This window comes from Petromyzon marinus, chromosome 33 (assembly GCF_048934315.1).
Source record: "Petromyzon marinus isolate PM22_M1 ecotype Great Lakes invasive population chromosome 33, UKy_Petmar_22M1.pri1.0, whole genome shotgun sequence".
Lineage (NCBI taxonomy): Eukaryota > Metazoa > Chordata > Hyperoartia > Petromyzontiformes > Petromyzontidae > Petromyzon > Petromyzon marinus.
Genome location: NC_133699.1, coordinates 9891237 through 9914824, shown reverse-complemented (window position 1 = coordinate 9914824; position 23588 = coordinate 9891237). Strand labels below are relative to the sequence as shown.

Sequence of the window (23588 nt, the reverse complement as noted above, 5' to 3'; positions counted from 1 at the left end):
CGTTACCAACCCCAAGACTCATCCCGAACCTTCTCCAACCCCTCCCCCACTCCTCCTCCACCCTCCACGCCATCCCCTCCCCCCTGACGCTCCCTGTCAAATTATTCTCCCGGCCTCACGCAGGCGAGCAGCTGTCAAGCCCCGTGCTTCTGCACGTGTGCGGTAGTGCAGCTGCACGCGTGCAGGCGTCGTGCAGCAGTGAGGCGGTGCAACCATTTGTTCGTGCAGCTGCGCAGGTCGTGCCTCGAGTGCAAGCGAGCAGCAATAGTGCAGCCATGCAGGACTGCAGGATTCCCATTCGCATGGTGCTCGAATGTGAAACCCTGCGTCGGTGCTGAAAGGCAATCGTGCAACAATGCAACAGTGTAGGAAGTGCAGCTCCGCATTATTGCAGCCGGACGACATCGCAACGGCGCAGCAGGGTTGCTATTGGCACGGTTTGGCTACGTACGGTGCGATAAAAGTTCAACACGCATGGGCAGTAGCGTAGCCGTGCATTAGCGGCGCTCTTCCTTCGTACATCAGTCAAGCATCTCTGTAGCGACGCAGTGCAGCCGTGCAGCTGTGCACCATTGCATCTTCTGCGCCCGTGCACCGGTGTGTATGTTGCATTCTTATAGATTATCCAGTAGTGCAGCAGTGTAGTTACACAACACCCCGCAGCCGTGCTGCGCTAGTGCAACAGTGCACCAGCAGTGCGGCCTTATAGCCCTCACGATGGGAGAGCAGCGCAGCAGTGCAGACACGCGGTCCCGAGAGAGTCGCGCACAGCAGCCTCGATCCGTTCCTTGTCCCCCCCCCCCACCTCTTCCACAGCCCACCCCCCTTTCCACAGCCCCCCACCCGGCTAGCCCCCACCCCACCCCTCTTCTACCCCCCCCACTCCCTCCCGGCCACCCCCCCCCCCCTGCCCCTCCCCTCTCGCCTCCATCATCTCGGGAGCTCGGATCTCGTGCAGGGGCCGTGGGACGCGGGTGGCGGGGAGTTGGAGGTGCCGGGGTTTCGAGGGTCTGAGAGGGGGGGTGGAGCGCGTAAGACGATGAGTGGCATGGGGATGGTTACCGAGGTGAACAAAAAGATGGGAGGGAAGATGACGAGGTGATGAGGTGAGAGGATGGGGGAGGTAAGGAGTGGTAGGGGAGGTGAGTGAACTGGGTGGCAGGTGAGAGGATGAGGAGGTGAGGGGAAGAGGAAGGCGAGGGGGTGGCAGTGGAGATGGGGTAAGGATGGGAGGGAGACGCTTCTCCCTCCCATCCAATCTCATCGCGCTCCTCTCATAGCGCGCACGCCGGATATAATCACTCCCATCGCCGCGCTCCATCCAATTACGAGAGACAACCGCGCGCGGCCGGGGCTCTCCACCCCGAGACGCGACCCTCAACCGCCGTCTCGCGGGAGACGTCCGCGGGCGGTCCCTACCGGGGGAGTGTGGGGGGAGGTGCTGCGGAATCGTTGGCGTCAGTCGCAGTTGGTGATTGGGGTGGGTTGGGGGGTTCGGCTCGGGCTTCCGTGGTCTCCTCCGCACGCGGCCCGGGATGCTCGCCTCGCCGCACGCCGAGACCCGCGTCCTCGCAGCGCAGCCCCGCCAGCCCCACCAGCCCCGCCAGCCCCACCAGCCCTGCCAGCCCTGCCAGCCCCACCAGCCCCGCCAGCCCCGCCAGCCCCGCCAGCCCCGCCAGCACCGCCGTCGCCACCGCCGCCGCCGTCTCCCTGCCACCCCCGCAGGATGCCCGGGGGGCGCAAGGGTCTCGTAGCCCCCCAGAACACCTTCCTCGACAGCATCGTGCGCCGCTTCAGCGGTAACTCGCTCGTTCGCGCTGTGGGGGAGGGGGTCCCCAGCGGGGATCTCAGAGGCGTCTCTATCTGTGCGCGCTACCCCCCCCCCCCGCCACCATCACTAACTTATTGTGGGCCCCTCAACACACATTGTGTTGATGTACGCTCCTCTTTGTCCCTGTCCTCGAGTCCGTCTCTATGTCTCGACCTGCGAATGCCTCTCGTCGCGTCTCTCTCTCTGCATCTCTGATCCTCTGAGTATCTTTAACGGTGCCCCTATTCTCGTCTCCCTCGCTGAGTGTGGGTGCTGTCTTGCCGGTGTCTCTCCGCGGGTGGCTGTATTGATCTGTGTGTCTGTGTCTCTATGTGAGTGTGTGTGTCTCTCTCTTAGTGTGGGGAGCGGTAGTGTCGCTCTTAGCGCTACGCTGCACTACGAACCTGACGACCCGGGTTCGATTCCCACTCGCGGGCCAACACCAGTGACAGCGATTATCTGAACCGCTCCTGGGCCGCCCCTTGTCGACTCAGCCTCAATTGAGTACCTGGTGCGATGTGTAAACATCACCACTAGAGAGACAAAGGCGGCCGGGCGAGGTGTTGGCCACCCACCCCCTCGTGTGCCGTGCCGGCCTTCATAGGTGCTCGCAAACAGCACTTTCCCCTACAGTCTGTCAAGGCTATACGGGGGATCTGTGTCTTTGTCTCTCTTAGTCCCCGTGCAACCCGCTGTGTCTTTTGCCTCTTCCTATCTATCTCTGAGTCCCTGACTGGGTACACATCTCCGTGTTGTGTATGTAAGTAGAACTTCTTTCGCACCGTACGGAGCCAACCATGCGCATCGTCTATCAGTCTGTGTCTCTGTGTTTCTCCGTGTCGCTCTCATTGTCTGTGTGTGTGCGTGTCTCTCTGTCTGTGTCACCGTCTCGCTCTTCCGTTCTCCGCACCGCGCCACAGCTATCACAGCAACTCGCGCAGCGCTCACGGGCGCTCGACCGACCGCCTTTGTCTTCCCTCCCCTCCCCCCCCACTAATGGCATTCACCACTCCGCCACCAGGCACTAAATTTAATGCCGAGGCGACCTAGGCAATCGAGCTCAGGTAGCCGGGGTTCGTAGCGTTGTGCGCGAACCACTACGCCACTGCTCCCGACCCACGCTACGCACACGCATGTACACATATATATGTGTCGTTCCCTCCCCTTCACAGACACTGACCTCCTCTTGGGCAATGCCCGCATTGTGGACTGGCCGATCGTTTACTGCAACGCGGGGTTCTGTGGCCTCTCCGGATTCCAGCGCGCAGAGGTCATGCAGTGCAACAGCACATGCAGGTGCTCACTCACTCGCCCCCATCCCCCAACCTTCATCCAAACCACCCCTTCCTCCGTCCCCCAAATCAGTTCTACTTAACAGGGAATGTTGTTTGCGATGTTGGCGAAAATTCCGAATGATCTGGAAAAATCTGAGCTTGGTAAAAATAAATCATTTGCAGCGTCGCGATCGTCGGCACGGAGGCGCGCGCGTGAGATCGTCACTCGCCGTGGCTGAAACTCCCAGTGAGCAACTAACTAGACGACCAAATAAACATGCGATGCACACGTTAAAACATCAATGCGGTACATATGCAGGGATGTACGCGTCTTGCTCTGCGTTGTCGCAATAACACGCCGCATGCGGACATAAAGGGTAGGCAGATGAACGAATGAATATATCGCTAGATGTATTTATGGATATATGAGCAGATAGAGTGATGAGTGCCGAAGTTGAGCAGCACGGGGTTTGGAAGAAGACGAGAATGGTAATGAGCTCCAGAGTTTAGCAACCCTCTAAACCGAACCCCTTCCCTCCCCCCCTCCCCACCCCAGCTTTATGTATGGCGACCTAACGGACCGGGGCACCATCGAGAGCGTGAGGAGGTCGTTCGAGAATCACGAGACCAACTCGTTCGAGATCCTCATGTACCGCAAGAACCGTGGGTGCCGCGGGGATGAGTCCCCCCCAGCTCCCCTCCTCCAGATCCCCTCCTGCCCTCCCCGCTTGCTCCAGCTCACCTCTACCCCTCCTCCTCCCCTCTCCCCTTGCTCCAGCTCCCCTCTACCCCTCCTCCTCCCCTCTCCTCCTCCTCTAGCTCCTCACCTCCTACTCCTCTCCCCTCTTGCTCCAACTCCTCACCTCCTCCCCTCTCCCCTTCCTTCAACTCCCGTCCTCCTCCCCCCCCCCCTTCCTCCTCCAGCTCCTCACCTCCTCCCCTCTCCCCTTCCTCCAACTCCCGACTTCCTCCCCCCCCCTCCTCCTCCTCCAGCTCCTCACCTCCTTCGCGTCTCATTCACTCGTCTCCACCAAAACCCATGGCCGCACGTGGCCCCAAGGAGGCCTTGGGCTGCAAATAGCTTAGAGCCGAAAGGGCATGGGCCAAGAAGACTGGCTTGTGAACATGTGTAGTATATATTCTTTGGGTCTTTCGGTAGTCACAGAAATAGGTTAAAATTAATCAACGAAAAATAAACAAAAAACTACAACTATCACAACACAAGCGATCGTCATCAAGAGGAAAACAGAGGGGGAAGCTGCTAAAAGCAGACTGTTTTAAAAAACAGTCGTAGTTTTTATTTTTATGAATTTGAACCTATCTACGTGACTTTACCGAAAGACCCAAAGAATATAAATTCCTGCAGTCACGAAAGCTTTAAGTCAAGATTTATGCTTAGTATATATTGTGTGTGTACGTATCTTGGTTGTGGGGAGCGATAGTGTAGCGGTTAGCGCGCTGCGCTATGAACCTGGCGACCCGGGTTCGATTCCCGCTCACGGTCAACACTGGTGACGATTATCTGAACCGGTCCCGGGCCTCCCCTAGGTCGACTCAGCCTCAAATGAGTACCTGGTGTGGTGTGTAAACATTGCCACTTGGGAGACAAAGGCGGTCGGTCGTGGTGCTGGCCACCCACCCCCTCGTGTACCGTTCCGGCCTTCATAGGTGCTCGCTAACAGCAGTTGCCCCTACAGTCTGTTAAGGCTATATGGGGGATCTTTGTTTTTGTATCTTGGTTGACCTCCACAGGTGCTTGCTAACAGCACTTTGCCCAGCAGTCTGTGTCGCCTACACAGAGATCTTTGGCTCTGTACGTGCTATATAAATATTTTATAAGGCAGATATGACGTATAGCAAGGATCTCGCTGGAGAAGGTCCATGGGTCGGTAACCCTTCCCACGCGCTGCTCGAGTATCAGCAGCAACACGAATTCACCTTCGCACTCCATGCATCCCCAGGCACACACAGGAACACAACAGGCACACAGGCGAACACAACATGCACCACACAGGCGAACACAACAGACACCACACGCGCGTTACGGAAACACACGGAGACTTAAAACTGAGCCGTGATACTCGGTCAGGCTTTTCCGGTTCGGCACGTTAACCTAATCGTATTCCTAAATGAGCTACGCAACGATACGTCGATTTAAAAAAAAAAAGTCGATGCTGACGTTCGCAATTCCCCGTATGGAATCGTGGCTGTGCGAAACGTGAGTGGGAGAGAAGGGGGGGGGGGGGGTGCCACCGTGGGAGCCGCCGTGGGAGTCACGGGTCCCGACCTGAGATTGTAGTCGTGGGGGGACGCTCTGGTGGGGGCTCTCTGAAGCCCTTTGTTGGGTCTGCTGCGCCTTCTAAAAACGTAGCGAATCATTAAATAATATGTGGTAGAGGACAGGCGCGAGAGGGAGTTACTCCCCGCGAGCACCCAATCCACACTCCCTCCCTCCCCTCTACCTCCCCCCGTTCTCCCCCCCTGCAGGCACTCCAGTGTGGCTCCACATGCAAGTGTCTCCGGTGCGTAACGAGTTGAACGAGGTGGTGCTCTTCTTGAGCATCTTCCGGGACATCACCATCTTCAAGCAGCCCATAGAGGATGACAGCAGGGGTAAGGTATACCCCCCCCCCACGTCCTCCATCACGCCGCAAGACACACGCACCTACAACTCCCCGTGCAACCCCACGATCCTGATCCAGCCCAAAAGGTGCCTGGGCTATTCCAGGCCACGGGTGACCCGAATGAATGGGTGCTCATTCATCATCGCCATCACGACGAGCGAGCGGTGACGTGACGGGTGACGTACAAAGAGGTGGCGGTGATGACACGGATTTCGCGATGTGTCAGTTTAACACGCAGGCTTTCGCGACCAATAGTATTCATAAGATCGCGTAAATACAAATGTGTCGTAACCCTCCACCACCCGACACAACCAATTAATAAGGGAATTGTCACGTAAACAAAACGCCACTTAGTTGCGATGTGTGATGCACGACATAACCGAGCGATGCGATGTGAAGCCGGGGAGGCAGGGGGCGGGGGGGAGGGAGTAACGCGCTGCCTGATGCGATGACAGCGATGGGATGTGCGTGAACGCGACGGTGTGCGTCGCGTTATCGTCCCAGGGTGGGCCCGCTTTGCCCGCCTCACCCGGGCCCTCGCCACGAGCCGGAGCGTCCTGCACCAGCTCAGCACCAGCGGGGCGCGCGGGGAGGCGGCGGGAGCCAAGGGACTCCGCACGGCCGAGGTGGGAGCCTCGGCCGCCTCCCGGGTCGGCACGAGGGCCGGCGAGTCGCTGTCCCTTTCAGCACCACAGTAGTCGTTCGTCCCACTAGCCGAATTCTCTGCAACGTAACATCCACCGGACTCAGAGCGGTCACAGTGCCGCCATGGAATGACACCATTTTGAAAAACTAGAGTTTGCGTGTTTGTGCGTAAACCACCGATATATACACGTGGGGTGATGTAAGTGAGAAGGCGCTTGGGGGAGTTTGTAAGTCGCGGCTATGCACCACCGCAGCTGCCCGTGCACGTGGGTGGTTTCGCGCGCATTTAATTCGGCTCCGGTCCGTCCGCGTGGTCATCGGTCACGACGTGCCACGGTTCCCCTGCTCTCCAGTGCGCACAAGGCGAGTGTCTAAATGAGAGTCTTGCTTTACTAAGTAGGAATTTGTGTCTGTCTGTCTGTCTGTCCATCCAGCCGTTCGTACATCTGCACGTGTGTCTACCTGGCTGTCCGTCTCTCAGTGTATCTACCTGTTTATTCGTCCGTCTTTTCACCCGTCTATCCATCCATCCGTCCGTCTGTCTATGTGTCCGATCGTCTGTCTCTGTCCATCCGTCTGCCTGTCCTTCTGCTTAACTGTTCTTTCCATCTATCTTTATAACCGTCACCACTTCTGTTATCCACCTGCTATTGTTCGCCCACCACCTCTCCGCCTACCGCACGCAGGTCGTCCAGCTGAACACCGAAGTGCTCCCCGCCTACAAGCAGGAGGCTCCCAAGACCCCTCGGAACATCATCCTCCACTACTGCGCCTTCAAGACCACGTGGGACTGGCTCATCCTCATCCTCACCTTCTACACGGCTATCATGGTGCCCTATAACGTCTCCTTCCGCACGCGGCAGAGCAACGTGGCGTGGCTCGTGGTGGACAGCGTGGTGGACGCGATCTTCCTGGTGGACATTGTGCTCAACTTCCACACGACCTACGTGGGCTCCGCCGGCGAGGTCATCTCGGACCCGGCACTCATTCGGACAAAGTATCTCAAGACGTGGTTCCTCATCGACCTGCTCTCCTGCCTGCCCTACGACATCATCAACGCCTTCGAGAACGCCGACGAGGTAGTCTATCGCAAATGACGAGGTGGCCTGGAGCGCATGACAAGGTGGTCTGGAGCGCATGACGAGGTGGTCTGTAGCGCATGACAAGGTGGTCTGGAGCGCATGACGAGGTGGCCTGGAGCGCATTACGAGGTGGCCTGTAGCGCATGACGAGGTGGTCTGTAGCGCATGACAAGGTGGTCTGGAGCGCATGACGAGGTGGTCTGGAGCGCATGACGAGGTGGCCTGTAGCGCATGACGAGGTGGTCTGTAGCGCATGACGAGGTAGACATCAATACACAGTACAGCTCGGCCACCAATGGATTCTTGACTCCCGCCTGTGCGCAGATCCCGCCTCACAAAGGTGGTGAGGTTTGTTTGTTTCTTCTTCTTCCCGATACTCATCAATAGCCATGTCCTCCCGCATCCCGTCTCCTCCCATGACACCACTGCAGCCTCCACTCACCATCACCTCCTCTCACAGTCGTCGTCGGTGGGCCAAGCGGCAGCGCGCTCGCTGCACGTCGCGGAGGCTTTCGCGGTGTTTGTCTTCTGCTCAGGGCATCAGCAGCCTCTTCAGCGCGCTCAAGGTGGTGCGGCTGCTGCGCTTGGGCCGCGTGGCGCGCAAGCTCGACCACTACATCGAGTACGGCGCCGCCGTCCTCGTGCTGCTCGTGTGCGTGTTCGGCCTCGTCGCGCACTGGCTCGCCTGCATCTGGTTCAGCATCGGGGACGCGGAGGCGGCGCGCGAGTACGGGTGGCTGCACCAGCTGGCGCACAGCGTCGGGCAGCCGTATCGTTACAGCCACGCCAACGGGAGCGTCGCCGACGCCGACGCCGCCGCCGACGCCGCCGCCGCTGCGACGACCACCTCCGCCTCCCCGGCTGACACCTCCATCACCAGCCCCGCGGGTGTGATGGAGGGCGACGGCGGTGGGCGCTGGGAGGGCGGCCCTTCCCGGCGCACGCTGTACGTGTCGGCCCTGTACTTCACGATGAGCAGCCTCACGAGCGTGGGGTTCGGCAACATAGCGCCCAACACGGACGCCGAGAAGATGTTCGCTGTGGCCATGATGATGATCGGATGTGAGTGATGCCCGTGGAGCGCAGCAGCGTCATCTCCTGCGGTCGGCGGTGTGGGTGGTGTTGTGCGCGCGTAAACGTCAGAACTGGAGAGACAAAGGCGGTCGGGCGTGGTGTTGGCCACGCACCCCCTCGTGTGTCGCGCTGGCCTTCATTGGTGCTCGCTAACAGCACTTGCCCCAGCAGCTGTTGAAGGTTATACGGGGGGTCTTTGTCTTTGCTGGGGGAGCGGTGGAACGGTGGTTGGCGCGCTGCGCTAATAATCTGGCGACTCGATTTCGATTCTTGCTACGGTTAACCTCTGAATGAGAACCGGGTCTCCCCTAGGTCGATTTAGCATAGAAATAGTGTCTGGTGCGGTGTGCAAACATCCGCACTGGAGAGACAAATGCGGCCGGGCGTGGTTCTGGCCACGTCACCCCCTACTGCACCTCCCCAACTTTAACGACTGCTCTCTAACAGGACTTGCCCACACAGTCTATATTGTTTTACAGGTAATCTTCGCCAGCGTCTGTGGATGGTTACATGGAATATCTGAGCATTAAATTTCCCTCAATTCATAATTTATATCACCAAAGTGAAGGGGTAAATCACTTAATGTATTTTATGTAACATCCACTGATGCGTGTGGGGTGGGGGTAGATCTGGCACGTGTGTGTGTGTGTTGGGAGGGCTACCGAGTGTTGTGTGTGGGGGGTCGAGTGTGTGTGTGTGTGATGGGAGGGCTACCGAGTGTTGTGTGTGGGGGGTCGAGTGTGTGTGTGTGTGTTGGGAGGGCTACCGAGTGTTGTGTGTGGGGGGTCGAGTGTGTGTGTGATGGGAGGGCTACCGAGTGTTGTGTGTGTGGGGTCGAGTGTGTGTGTGTGTTGGGAGGGCTACCGAGTGTTGTGTGTGGGGCGTCGAGTGTGTGTGTGTGTTGGGAGGGCTACCGAGTGTTGTGTGTGGGGGGTCGAGTGTGTGTGTGTGTGATGGGAGGGCTACCGAGTGTTGTGTGTGGGGGGTCGAGTGTGTGTGTGTGTGTTGGGAGGGCTACCGAGTGTTGTGTGTGGGGGGTCGAGTGTGTGTGTGTGTGATGGGAGGGCTACCGAGTGTGTGTGTGTTGAGAGGGCTACCGAGTGTGTGTGTGTTGAGAGGGCTACCGAGTGTGTGTGTGTGTGATGGGAGGGTTACCGAGTGTGTGTGTGTGTGATGAGAGGGCTACCGAGTGAGTGTGTGTGTGTGTTGAGAGAGCTACCGAGTGTGTGTGTGTGTGTTGAGAGGGCTACCGAGTGTGTGTGTGTGTGTGTTGAGAGGGCTACCGAGTGTGTGTGTGTGATGGGAGGGCTACCGAGTGTGTGTGTGTGTGTGTTGAGAGGGCTACCGAGTGTGTGTGTGTGTTGAGAGGGCTACCGAGTGTGTGTGTGTGATGGGAGGGCTACCGAGTGTGTGTGTGTGTTGAGAGGGCTACCGAGTGTGTGTGTGTGTGTTGAGAGGGCTACCGAGTGTGTGTGTGTGTGTGATGGGAGGGCTACCGAGTGTGTGTGTGTGTTGAGAGGGCTACCGAGTGTGTGTGTGTGTGTTGGGAGGGCTACCGAGTGTTGAGTGTGTGTGTGTGTTGAGAGGGCTACCGAGTGTGTGTGTGTGTTGGGAGGGCTACCGAGTGTGTGTGTGTGTGTTGGGAGGGCTACCGAGTGTTGAGTGTGTGTGATGGGAGGGCTACCGAGTGTGTGTGTGTGTGTGTTGAGAGGGCTACCGAGTGTGTGTGTGTGTTGAGAGGGCTACCGAGTGTGTGTGTGTGATGGGAGGGCTACCGAGTGTGTGTGTGTGTGTTGAGAGGGCTACCGAGTGTGTGTGTGTGTGTTGAGAGGGCTACCGAGTGTGTGTGTGTGTGTTGGGAGGGCTACCGAGTGAGTGTGTGTGTGTTGAGAGGGCTACCGAGTGTGTGTGTGTGTGTGTTGGGAGGGCTACCGAGTGTGTGTGTGTGTGTGTTGAGAGGGCTACCGAGTGTGTGTTGGGAGGGCTACCGAGTGTTGTGTGTGGGGGGTCGAGTGTGTGTGTGTGTGATGGGAGGGCTACCGAGTGTGTGTGTGTTGAGAGGGCTACCGAGTGTGTGTGTGTGTGTTGAGAGGGCTACCGAGTGTGTGTGTGTGATGGGAGGGTTACCGAGTGTGTGTGTGTGTGATGAGAGGGCTACCGAGTGAGTGTGTGTGATGGGAGGGCTACCGAGTGTGTGTGTGTGTGTGTTGAGAGGGCTACCGAGTGTGTGTGTGTGTGTGTTGAGAGGGCTACCGAGTGTGTGTGTGTGATGGAAGGGCTACCGAGTGTGTGTGTGTGTTGAGAGGGCTACCGAGTGTGTGTGTGTGTGTTGAGAGGGCTACCGAGTGTGTGTGTGTGTGTGATGGGAGGGCTACCGAGTGTGTGTGTGTGTTGAGAGGGCTACCGAGTGTGTGTGTGTGTTGAGAGGGCTACCGAGTGTGTGTGTGTGTGTTGGGAGGGCTACCGAGTGTTGAGTGTGTGTGTGTGTTGAGAGGGCTACCGAGTGTGTGTGTGTGTGTTGGGAGGGCTACCGAGTGTGTGTGTGTGTGTTGGGAGGGCTACCGAGTGTTGAGTGTGTGTGATGGGAGGGCTACCGAGTGTGTGTGTGTGTGTGTTGAGAGGGCTACCGAGTGTGTGTGTGTTGAGAGGGCTACCGAGTGTGTGTGTGTGATGGGAGGGCTACCGAGTGTGTGTATGTGTGTGTTGAGAGGGCTACCGAGTGTGTGTGTGTGTTGAGAGGGCTACCGAGTGTGTGTGTGTGTGTTGGGAGGGCTACCGAGTGAGTGTGTGTGTGTTGAGAGGGCTACCGAGTGTGTGTGTGTGTTGGGAGGGCTACCGAGTGTGTGTGTGTGTGTTGAGAGGGCTACCGAGTGTGTGTGTGTGTGTTGAGAGGGCTACCGAGTGTGTGTGTGTGATGGGAGGGCTACCGAGTGTGTGTGTGTGTTGAGAGGGCTACCGAGTGTGTGTGTGTGTGTTGAGAGGGCTACCGAGTGTGTGTGTGTGTTGAGAGGGCTACCGAGTGTGTGTTGGGAGGGCTACCGAGTGTTGAGTGTGTGTGTGTGTGTTGAGAGGGCTACCGAGTGTGTGTGTGTGTGTTGAGAGGGCTACCGAGTGTGTGTGTGTGTGTTGAGAGGGCTACCGAGTGTGTGTGTGTGTGTTGAGAGGGCTACCGTGTGTGTGTGTGTGTGTTGAGAGGGCTACCGAGAGTGTGTGTGTGTGTGTAGTGTCGTCTAGTCATGAGCGCACAGCGCTGCGAACCTGAAGACCCAAGTTTGATTCCAGATCACGACCAATAACAGCGGCGTACATGTGAACGACGTCGTGGGCATCCCCTAGGTCGACTCAGCCTTTATTGAGTAGCTGGATTGCTGTGTAAACATCAGCACCGGGTAGACAAAGGCGGACGGGCGTGGTGCTGGCCACTCACTCCCTCGTGTGCCGAGCAGGCCTTCATAGGTGCTCGCTAACAGCACTTGCCCCCAACAGTCTCTTACAGGCTAAATGGAGGATCTTTGTGTGTGTGTGGAGCAGTGGTGTTGTGGTTGGGGCACTGCGCTACGAACCCGGCGACCCGAGTTCGACTCCCGCTCAGGACCGATAACACTGGCGAATATTTGAGCCGGTCCTGGACCTCCCCTAGCTCGACTCAGCCTTCAATGCGTACCTGGCGCGGTGTGTAAAACATCAGGATTTGGGAGACAAAGGCGGACTCGCGCGGTTCTGACTAATCACTGCCTCGTGTACTGTGTCCGCTTTCATAGGCGCTATGAATGCCGACACGGGGGTGGGTGGGGGGTCTTGGGGGGGAAGAGGTCGGGCGAGATATCTTGTACCAGGCGCCACAATGTCTCCTGTATAACTGTCCGTAGGACAATCTGTGTATCTCTGTGTCCGTCTGTCTTGTCTGTTAGGATCTCGCTAGAGGTAAGCGGTGGGGAAAGAGAGAGGTGGGGGGGGGGATACGAGGTGTCATGGGAATTTTCTCGTCTCTGACTTGCATTGCGCTTCTCTTCCATTACCGTGCATTAGCAGCCCGACCTCACGTTGCTGACAACTCAATATTCAGCAGCGGTTAAATCATCTCCTTTATACTCTCTGGTTCTTTCAGTAAAGTCACGTAGATAGATAGAATAAAAGAAAACACGACGTTTGGGTCGCAACACAAGCGTCCGTCTTCAGGTGACCGAAACGTCCGTCTTCAGGTGAAGACGGACGCTTGTGTTGCGAAACGTCGTGTTTTCTTTTATTCTATAATTTTTTCAATCTACGTGACTTTACGGAAAGAACCAGAGAGTATGGATTCCTGCAGTCACGAAAGCTTCAAATCGACACTTCTCCTGTATACTTTGAAGTCAAAAAGAAAGGCTTGCGTAAGATAGACGGGCCACGTGAGACCACACCGGCCACCACCGCGAGCTCCACACGCGCCCCCAACCTATTCCCAGAGGTCCCACACACAAAGGCAAAGACTAAGACCCCCCCCCCCCCCCCGTCTAGCCTTTAACAGACATTCGGGGCAAGTGCTGTTAGCGGGTAGCGCGGGTGATGGCCGGCACGGCACACGAGGGGGTTGGGGTGGCCACCATCACGCCGTGGTCGTCTTTTGTCTAGCCGGCGCTAAATGTGTACACGCCGCGACAGGCACTACTCAATTAAGGCTGAGTCGACCTAGAGAAGGCCCAGGACCGGTTTATATTATCGTCATAACGAGAATGTTGACCGCGAGCGGGGGATCGAATTCCGGGCCGCCGGGTTCGTAGTGCCGCGCACTAACCACACACAGACACGCGCCGTAACAACGAGGTTGTGACAGGTGGCGAAGTACTTTCATTGCAAGCGAAACAAAATCAATAACCCAAGGAACGTCAATCAACCGCCCATATTCTCGAAGTCTGAGCTCTTGCTAACGCTGGAAGATTCCCGGAAGTGTACTCATGCGAAACGTCGGACAAAAGCTGCCAAATTCTGCTCGCTTTCCGAACGTAACCGGTTTTGCTGAAAAACCAAAATCAATTTACGTATTTGTCCACGTGACCAGTTCATCAGCTTGGCTGTGTCGGGTGGCGGAGGGTGCACATCTGTAGTTGATATTGACACCAAGACGCGCGCTCTCTCACCCAGAAACATTTTTTTTAATCCGTCCATATCCAGGTGGATGAACGCACAAACTATCGGATGCCAGTGTGTCTGTCCCACGTGTCCCGGTCTGTCTCGGGGGTCTCTCCCGAGCAGCCTCGCGTCGCTCCCTCCTCGTCTCCTCTCCTCGTGTCTCAAGAGTGCACGTCGCCCTTGCTCTCAAGAGACATCACCCCGTGAGGCCGATTGCTCCGTTCGACGTTAAACTCACTGCCTTGCTGATGGATGCTGCTGCGTTCGCTGGGGTCCAAAGGCGCGGTTAACCAGAACAGCAAGTCGGCACATTCATCGATTTACACTGTTTGGGAAAACATATATAAATATTTATATATAAAGGACCATTCCTCAAAACGTCGAATTGGCGGTCTGTCGTGGTGTTTGTATTATCGGTATTGCAGCACGGTGGTGGTGGTGTTTGTGGCGCTTGGGACGTCGGTAGTGGTGCTGGTGGTGGTGGTGAACGTGACGGTGATGGAGGCATTGATGGTGGTGGTGGTGGTGTTGGTGGTGGATGTGACTTTGATGGTGGTAGTGGTAGTGTTAGAGGTGGCGGTCTTGACGATGGTGGTGGTCTTGACGGCGATAGTGGTGATTGTTTTTTGTGGTGGTGACGGTGGTGGTGACGGTGGTGATGATGGTGGTGGTGGTGGCGAACACCCAATCGACACCTCTGTCGGGAGTCAAACCCAGACGGCTCCCCCTACTAAGTGTCCCCGACTCCGCCCCCTCCCCCCCCCCTCCTGGCCATGTCCCGCAGCGCTGCTGTACGCAACGATCTTCGGGAACGTTACGACGATCTTCCAGCAGATGACAGCGAGCACCAACCGCTACCACGAGATGCTGACGAGCGTGCGCGACTTCCTGCGCCTCCACCACGTGCCGCGCGGACTCAGCGAGCGCGTCACGGACTACATCGCCTCCACGTGGTCCATGTCTCGCGGCATCGACACGGACAAGGTACGGGGTTAGGGCGGGGAGGGAGAGAATCGCAACAGCGAGGAACTCGTCCCAAAAGGCTCGGATAGGTTTTGTGTTTTTTTTTCTGTGTAATCACGCACGACCGGTCCCAGAGGTGTATAGGCCAGCTTGGTCCACGGACAAGCGGGTCTCCGAGCTCATGAGTTATCTGTTCACTGTCCGGGCCGACGAGCTTCCAGGGCCCTTCCTCCTCTCTGCCTGTGACTTGGCCGCCTCTCTCCTTGAATTGACTTATCCTCACTGCCTCCGTACAGCGTATTGAGATGCGATCGAAGTTAGACGATGCTGTATGTATCCACGTTGTACTGCACTATGGTAATTGTGGCGATGTGTGTTGAACGTCTTTCGCGCCGTACGTAGCCAAGCGTGCTAATCGTCGGTGCGGGGGATTAATGTGTCGATGTGAGGATACATGGGTATCTAAATGGATGGAGATGGTGGTGGCGATGATGGAGACAATAGGATGACAATGACGATTAGAATGATAACGATGCTCATGACGGCAGTAGTGATGGTAATGATGACAGCGACAATGATCTCAATCTACAAGCGGGAACATTGCTCCCCCACCCCCCTGAACCACCCCCCCCCAAACCTACTCCCTCGGGAAGGTGCTGAGAATATGCCCCAAGGACATGCGCGCAGACATCTGCGTCCACCTGAACCGCACCGTCTTCTACGAGCACCCCGCGTTCCGCCTGGCGAGCGACGGCTGCCTGCGGGCCCTGGCCGTGGAGTTCCAGACGGTGCACTGCGCACCGGGAGACCTGGTCTTCCACGTGGGCGAGAGCGTGGACTCGCTGTGCTTCGTCGTGTCCGGCTCCCTCGAGGTGGTGCAGGACGACGAGGTGGTGGCAATCCTCGGTGGGTGGGCGTCCTCATCATCGTCGATCGGCGTCGGTCCGCAGTGGCCGCTTAAGCCATCAATGGGCCAGACCGTTTGGGAGTGTTCCTCCAGGTGTCGCCAAGATCCGTAGTCCCCTAGCCGGGCCCTCCTGGATAGGCACGGCCCGCGTCATCGTCGAACGCGACGATCCGCGAGCTCCAGGTGAGCCCACGTAGGATCGGGTTTCGATCCAGGATCTGATCTTGGACCCTCACCGGGTAGGGCGAGGTTGAGCCACATCGCCTGCTTACGGACAAGCTGCGTGGCCCGAATAGGCCCAGACGGCTGTGTCGGAAACTCTTCTCTCTGTGGGCGAGACCAGCGCGGGATGTCAAGGTGACAGTTGTGATGAAGTCAGACCACTTTGATCCCAAGGATGATGATGATGATGCGCCGTTGACAGCTCGTGTGGAAAGCCTCCAGAACGCGTGGCGTCGGACGCTAGCAGTGTCCAGGTCTCGTTTCAACGGGTCGATGCGACGCCCCTGCATCCGCTAAAGGCTGCTACGTTTCACCACAATGTTAAATATATATTTATAAAACAACAATACAACTGAACGCGTTTGAAAATAACACTGCGTGGCCGTGAATGGAAACAATATACACAATAGGTAACTCATCGGGCACATATGTGCAATAAAAAAATCCACGTGTGCTATGAAAAAGGGATATGACCAGAAGCGCTTCCTATTATATATTTGTTTCCTTTCAGGGTCGCTGTTACTTAACGAGTGTGTTGAACTGTCAATTTGGCTCGTGCACCAACCACTCCTAACTCAGCAGCCGCAGCATCACCAGATACTTTGTTTAAAAGTAGCATAGACTACTAGATGGAACCGCGACCATAAATGGCAACGATTCATCTTAAATTCTCCATGGGGGGGTGGAGGGCGTGAGAGTGAATGAGCGGTGGCGTTGTGGCCAGCGCACCACGCTATGCCTTCAGCCACCTGGGTTCAATTCCCGGCCACGGCTAGCATCAGTGACGAGTGACAACAAAACCGGTTTTGGGCCTCCCCTAGGTCGACAAATTATTACCCGGTGCGGTGCGTCCCGATCAGCACTGGGGAGACAAAAGGCGCTGTGCCGGCCTCAATAGGTGCTCGCTAACTGCACTTGCACCAGCAGCTCGTTAGAGGCTACACTTGGGGTCCTTAGTGGTGTTTTAGGTCCAACTCACAGCGAGCGTCCTGCTCTGTCGCTCGTGCCGACCGCCACGCGCCCCCCGCCCATGCCCCCCTCCCCCGCCTCCCTCCCCTCCTACTCACCCAGCCACTGCTGCTGCCAGCTTCCCAATGATGAATTATTCAAAGGGGGAACGCAGTGGGGAGTCAATTAAGATCTGGCCGCGTGCGGACTATTATATATTTATTCGTTTATTATGAACATCACATTAACAACAACAACAACAACAACAAAAGCCACGCCGTTACACAGAGGGGAGAACCGTCGGGGGGAGATGCATGCGGGACAGAGACGAGGCGAGCCCTGAGGTTGGTGAGAGATTGCAGGGGGATCCCACACTCTGCTCGCAACCCGCACCCTCTGCAGCACTGCCCTGGGCCGCATCATGATGATGCGAGGGGGCGGGTGGCCACGTGTACTCCACACGTGCACACGCACTCGCGCGCTTGCCTTTAACGAGCACAATTACTGAGCGCCGGCCCCCAAGAAAAGGTCAAAAAAAATTCCAAGAGGCCAGCGACAAACGGCACCTCTTAGAGTTGTGATAAATAAGCGATGACACTCGTACGAGTTTGTAGGGTACTGCGTGGACATGAAGAGCGCTGCAGATTACGCAGCAGCAAGGCGACATCACGGGCAGGGCAGAGTTGGTGGCGTGGAGTCATCCCTCTGCAGCCGGGAGGCGCGGAGTGAGGAGTGCGCTAGTTGTTGTTGTTGTGGTGGGGGGCTGGGAGCACCCACTCCATCGACTTCGCATCCTGGGCAGCCCCTCCCTCCTCGCCTCCTCCCCCGCCCGCGAGCCCTTGCGGACCACCTCATCCTCTCCTTGTGCCGAGCGCCTCCGCGATTCTGTGTCCATGAAAGTTTAATGAGACTGGGAGATATGGGGGGAGGGGACATGTGGGGTGGGGTGGGGGACCGAGGGGGGCCGAGGGGGGCCGCGCTGCAACTGACTCGAGGCTCCGAGCGTCGAGAGGATGGGCAGAGTCCGCGATTAATGCGCGAGCGAGGAGTTTGTAAACACGGGGTCATTACTCTCTGTCAATCACACACACACATACAAAGATCCCCCGTATAGCCTTGACAGACTTTTGAGGCAAGTGCTGTGAGCGAGCACCTATGAAGGCCCGAACGGCACGCGAGGGCGTGCGTTGGCAGCATCACGCCCGGCCGCCTTTGTCTCCCGAGTGGCGATCTTTACACACCGCACACCAGTTACTCATTAGAGGCTGAGTCTACCTACACACACGTGCGCACGTAAAAAAGACGTACTCAGATACACACGTGACGCACGAACAAATAGAGCCATCGTGCAGCTGTCAACATTGTTGGGTGAGTGTTGTTAGCGAGCGCCTATTATGAGCACGAGGGGCGGCGCTGTGGCCAGCCCCAAGGCCCTCCGCCTTTGTCTGCCTCGATGCTGATGTTCAGTCGTCGCATCAGAGGTCCTCATTTTAAAGCTGAGTCGACCAAAGGGAGGCCCAGGACCCGTTGAGATATACAGTCGTCACTGACGTTAACCGTGGCCGAGAATCCCACTGAGGTCACCGGTTTGGTACCTCAGTCCGCTAACCACTGCGCCACCACTCAGTCCACATAAGAGAGACAGTCATGATATCAATCGTTCGCAGCCCTTTCTTTAAAAAGAAAAACATACAAGCTTGGGCTAACGGCGTCTGTAATTGACAGCCATTACCTCGAGCGACTTTGTCCCCAGCAGTAGGGGTCCGGGTGCTCCGTGCCAATCATTCGTTTATAATAGAGGGGTTTTTTTCGGGTTAGATCGCGTAAATATGTGTCGTTAAACCCGCCACCACCCGACACAGCCAGCTAGTAAGGGTTGTCACGTAAAAGGAACATGTCAATTCGTCACTAGTACAGCACACCGGTGTGTTGGAGAGCCAAGCCACAATATTTACAATCTGAGTACGACGTTTCGCCAGTAATTACAACTAGCTTCATCAGGCGACAGACAGATTTGGCTGCCAAATCTGGCTGCCGCCTGATGAAGCTAGTTGTAAAAACGCCGTACTCAGATTGTAAATGTTGTGGCTTGGCTCTCCAACACACCGGAGTGCTGTACAAGTGACGAATTGGCCACGTTCTGTTTACGTGACAACCCTTACTAGTTGGCTGTGTCGCGTGGTGGCGGGTTTAACGACACATTTCTATATTTACGCCATCTAACCCAAAAAAACCTCTATTGTGGATGATATTGGTCGCGAAAGCCTACGACGTGTTGAACATTCTTTAGTTTGTGGTCCTTCCCCCGCACCTTCAATTAGCACGGTTGGCTAGGTACGATGCAAAAGAAGTTCAACATACATCCATACACACAGTCAACCCCGCGTCACCCCACCCGATCTGTCACCGGGCTCTTCCCCAACGCGCGCGGCTTCCCAGCAGCGCGAACGCCCCGCTCCTTCGATTCTCGCGCAATTACGCAGCGCGACCCGAGGCCTCATTAGCGCGGTGGCTAACTCCTTCTTCCCCGCACCCACCCACCCCACGCAGGCAAGGGGGACGTGTTTGGAGACGCGTTCTGGCGAGAGAGCGGCCTGGCGCAGGCGTGCAGCAACGTGCGCGCGCTCACCTACTGCGACCTGCACGCCATCCCGCGCGAGCCGCTCCTGCGAGTTCTCTCCTTTTACGCGCCCTTCGCCAGCTCCTTCGCACGACAGCTGCTGCTCACCTTCAACCTGCGCAAGCGCGTGCGTGGCGCCCTGCACCCAGCACCGACACTCACTCCGCTCGCTCCCTGCACTCGCCGCACAGCGCCCTTCTCTGCACCCGACGCCCAGCGCGCAAGTACACAGGGGCAGTGCGATATGAACCACCAAATCCATCCCGTTGAGCGCGGTTGGTTTCATACTACGTACGGTGCGAAAGACGTTCAACGTACGTACGTGCACACCATACGACGTGAATCACCAAACCACCCAGCACCCGGCGCCCAGAACCGTGGTCCCTGCACGCTGGGTCACGCACCCAGCACTTATGGTGGCACCATAACATACGCGATGCACCAAACCCCCCGGACACCCTCCCTGCCCCGGGCGCCCTGCACCCGGCGCACCCTGCAACGCGCACCATAGCGCACCCTGCACACGATGTGGAGGAACCAGCATCGTTCACCAGGCACTGAGCTGCTAGCCCGGCTACTTGAGTTCGATTTGCCGTCCAAGGAAAGCATCAGAAGCGAGCGACGTCCGAAACGGTGCGAGGTCGCTCACCACCACGCCCCGCACCTCTTCACAGACCCGCGCGGAGTAGCGTGGTGAAGTATGGCCAAGCAACCCTAATGATCGACGCAGTGTGGGGAAGCCTTCATCCAACAGTGGATCGCCACACTATTAACAATTGTCATGATACAATGAGTACAAGGATCTGGTTCTTGGTGCAAATCGAATACGCGGCCCCCACTCTCGCCACTGCCCCCGACCCCCACCACCTCTGCCCCCCCCCTCTTCCCACCCCCCCCCCCTACCCACCCCCCCCAGATTGTGTTCAGAAAAATCAGCGACGTGAGACGCGAGGAGGAGGAGGCGGCGGCGCGGGCGAGGCGGGGGAGCACGGCCCCCCGCGTGGAGCTGCACTCCGAGCATCCCGTGCGCCGCCTCCTGCAGCGGCTGCGGCAGCAGAAAGAGGCGCGGGGCGCGGCTGAGAGGGGTCCCCCAGCGGGGGGCGGCGCGGAGGAGCCCGAGCCGGACTCGGTGCCCCCCACGGTCCCCAATGGCTCATCGGTCAGCGGCAATAGCAGTAGCGTGGTGACCATCACGGAGGCGCCCGGTCCCTCTCACGTCAAGCCGACCTCTCTGCCCCTGAGCCTGCAGGGGTCATCGCCGGCACTGGGGCACAGCGCTCCGGGGGCCCTGCTCTCGGCTCCCAGCGCGGGGCCCTTCAAGAAACCCACGGGGTGGTCGCGCTTCAGAGGGGCCCTCAACGCCGCCTCCAAGGAACCCAGCGGTGGCGAGAGCCGGGGCCACTCTTCGACAGAGGTCATCGAGATGACGGAGGCGAGCGTACGGGGGCGCGAGGAGAGGGCCGGCGGGGCGAGCACCCCGTCGCAGGTGCACGTGTGGGAGGCGTCGCCCGCCACCTCTCGCGCGCAGAGCCCCACCGCGGGCGCGGGCCGGACCCCCGAGAAGGTGCCTCTGAGGAAGACGGAGTCTTGCGACAGCGGCATCACGCGCAGCAGCCAGAGGCTGGACGCGCACGACGGAGCGCGGAGCTCGGAGCACAGCCCCGCAGCGACGGGGCCAGCGGCCGGGGCAGCGGCCGTGAGAGAAGTGCGACGGCCGTGCCTCGCCATCCCCGAGCAGAGGCTGCACGCGTCCGTGCTGGGCGCGCGGGATGACCTCAAGCAGGACGTGATGTCGCTGGGAGCGCGCATGGCCGGCATGGAGAAGCAATTGGCGGAGATCGTGCGGCTGCTGAACGAGCGGCAGGTCCGTGACTGTGGTCCGTGACTGTGGCCCGTGGCTGTGGTCCGTGACTGTGGTTCTTGACTGTGGTCCGTGACTGTGCCCCGTGACTGTGGCCCGTGACTGTGGTCCGTGACTGTGGTCCGTGACTGTGGCACGTGACTGTGGTCCGTGACTGTGCCCCGTGACTGTGGCCCGTGGCTGTGGCCCGTGACTGTAGCCCGTGACTGTGGCACGTGACTGTGCCCCGTGACTGTGGTCCGTGACTGTGGCACGTGACTGTGGTCCGTGACTGTGGCACGTGACTGTGGCCCGTGACCGTGGCCCGTGACCGTGGCACGTGACTGTGGTCCGTGACTGTGCCCCGTGACTGTGGCCCGTGACTGTGGTCCGTGACTGTGGCACGTGACTGTGCCCCGTGACTGTGGCCCGTGACTGTGGCCCGTGACTGTGGTCCGTGACTGCGGTCCGTGACTGTGGCCCGTGACTGTGCCCCGTGACTGTGGTCAGTGACTGTGGCCCGTGACTGTGCCCCGTGACTGTGGTCCTTGACTGTGGCCTGTGACTGTGGCCCGTGACTGTGGCCCGTGACTGTGCCCCGTGACTGTGGCCCGTGACTGTGGCCCGTGACTGTGGCACGTGACTGTGCCCCGTGACTGTGGTCCGTGACTGTGCCCCGTGACTGTGGCCCGTGACTGTCGCGACCCGGCGCGTGGCTCCAGGCTGAGGGGACTACAAACTCGGCCGCAGGTTTATTTTTGTTGTTCCCAGCCAGGTGGAGTCAAGTATTATTGAAGCGTGAAGATTATTATTTTATTACCGATTATAATAATTATGATAATGCACCAGTGATGATTGTTCTTGAAGATGGTGAATTCATTATTGACGAAGACGATTGATGAGGATGATCGATACTAAACTGTGCTCCCACCAGTCCAGATTTCCTGGGAAGGTTGCACTTACTGCCCGGTCTCTCTTCTGCCAGAGAGAACTATCGCAATAAAATATTCTTCCGACTCATCAATCACCACCCCTCGACCCGGAGCCCGGAGCAGCGGACACCGAGGAGGCAGGGACTTGTGGACAGGCCCCGCAGCAGCAGCAAGGACTTGCGGACATCGGGGCTCTCACGAGGCGTCTGGATTCTGTGTCGCGAACTGTCGCCACCCTTGGTCGTGTGTTCGACTCGATATCGACTTCCAGAGTGAGAGAAGGAGAACTGCTGTCGTGCTGCCTCGTGAGACTCCCCTCCCCCCCCCCACCACTTCGCCTCACCCCCCCCCCCCTCCTCATGTCCACGTGTCCCTAAGCGCCTGCGTTAGTTGCATTGGGTAGATGTTGCAGATGCATGGCAAGTGTCAGCGCCGGGGGGGGGGGGGTGGGGGTCCTGGGTCGAATTTTGGATCCTGAAAAATCAGCGAGTGACCTCACACAGTGATCACGTGGTCCAGGCGATCAGATCACTCGGTGGACGTCCCGCGAAACGTTCCTCCCATTAATGCGACCGCCTCAATGGTCCTCGTCGCTCGGTGCGCGCGGTGATTTACCGTCTCGCCGATCGCGTCTCGTCTCGATGGCTAACCTCGTTCATTGATCCTCGTCACTCGTCGATTCCCCAAGTCAGTGGCGATCCTCTCGCAGAGATGTCCCCGCCGAGTGATCTCCTCTCTTGAACTGCGAGTTCGGTGATCTCTCTATATATATTGGAAAAAAAAATCTCCCAACTCAATAAAACTCACCTCGCACGGTGACGTCACAGTGGGTGACCTCTTCAACACCCCAACTCCCAGCAACCATGCCAACATCGGGCCAACGTTGGGAATGCGGTTGGAACCGTCGAGCCAACGTCGGCCCAACGTTCATTCAACGCTCCACGTTTAATGGGTGGCGTCCTCACCTCCGCAAGCTCCTCGTGCGGGGGCTCCCGGTGCATCAACAAGATCCGCATGTGGCCCTCGCCTCGCGCGCACCAACACCGCGACCACGTGTCTCGTGAATGCTCGGGAATGCGAAATTCACGCGGTGGAAACGACGGCGAAACCTCGACCACAAGCAAGCAAACGTCGATTAAACGTCGATTAAACGTCGATTAAACGTCGATTAAACGTCGATTAAACGAGTCTTTGCAGTACCCCGGGTCGCTGTCGAGTTCCTCTTCCTGTCGCGTGGACTTACTCGGCGTCGACTTGAAACCAGATACAATATTCCCCCACCCCAACCTCCCTCCAGTATGCACCGAATTATCCGGAATAAAAGGAGACGCTCAGAAAAAAAGTAAGACGCAATCCCAAGCCTTGTGCCCCGCGTCAATAACGTTACATACTTATTCTCGTCTCTATCTCCCCCACACACACACACCAACACAGTACATCTCACCTGATTATGAGACGCACCCCCAACCATTGCTCCGAAATACTTCGACAGGCAAACGGTCTATCTTATAATCCTGAGAATACGGTTGAAGGGGAAG

The 23588-nt window shown here is 57.8% G+C and overlaps 1 protein-coding gene across 1 annotated transcript; it reads left to right on the top strand.

Annotated features, from left to right (window-relative positions):
• The first annotated feature begins 1055 nt into the window (after nucleotides 1-1055).
• On the top strand, nucleotides 1056-23249 carry LOC116948435 (voltage-gated delayed rectifier potassium channel KCNH1). Its single transcript, XM_032965113.2, has 11 exons — nucleotides 1056-1799; nucleotides 2983-3106; nucleotides 3641-3747; nucleotides 5572-5697; nucleotides 6213-6334; nucleotides 7040-7432; nucleotides 7972-8497; nucleotides 14403-14602; nucleotides 15235-15487; nucleotides 19209-19405; nucleotides 20195-23249. Exons 1-11 carry the CDS (start codon nucleotides 1727-1729, stop codon nucleotides 21161-21163), a joined length of 3090 nt encoding a protein of 1029 aa, XP_032821004.2. The 5' UTR covers nucleotides 1056-1726; the 3' UTR covers nucleotides 21164-23249.
• The last annotated feature ends 339 nt before the right edge of the window (nucleotides 23250-23588 follow it).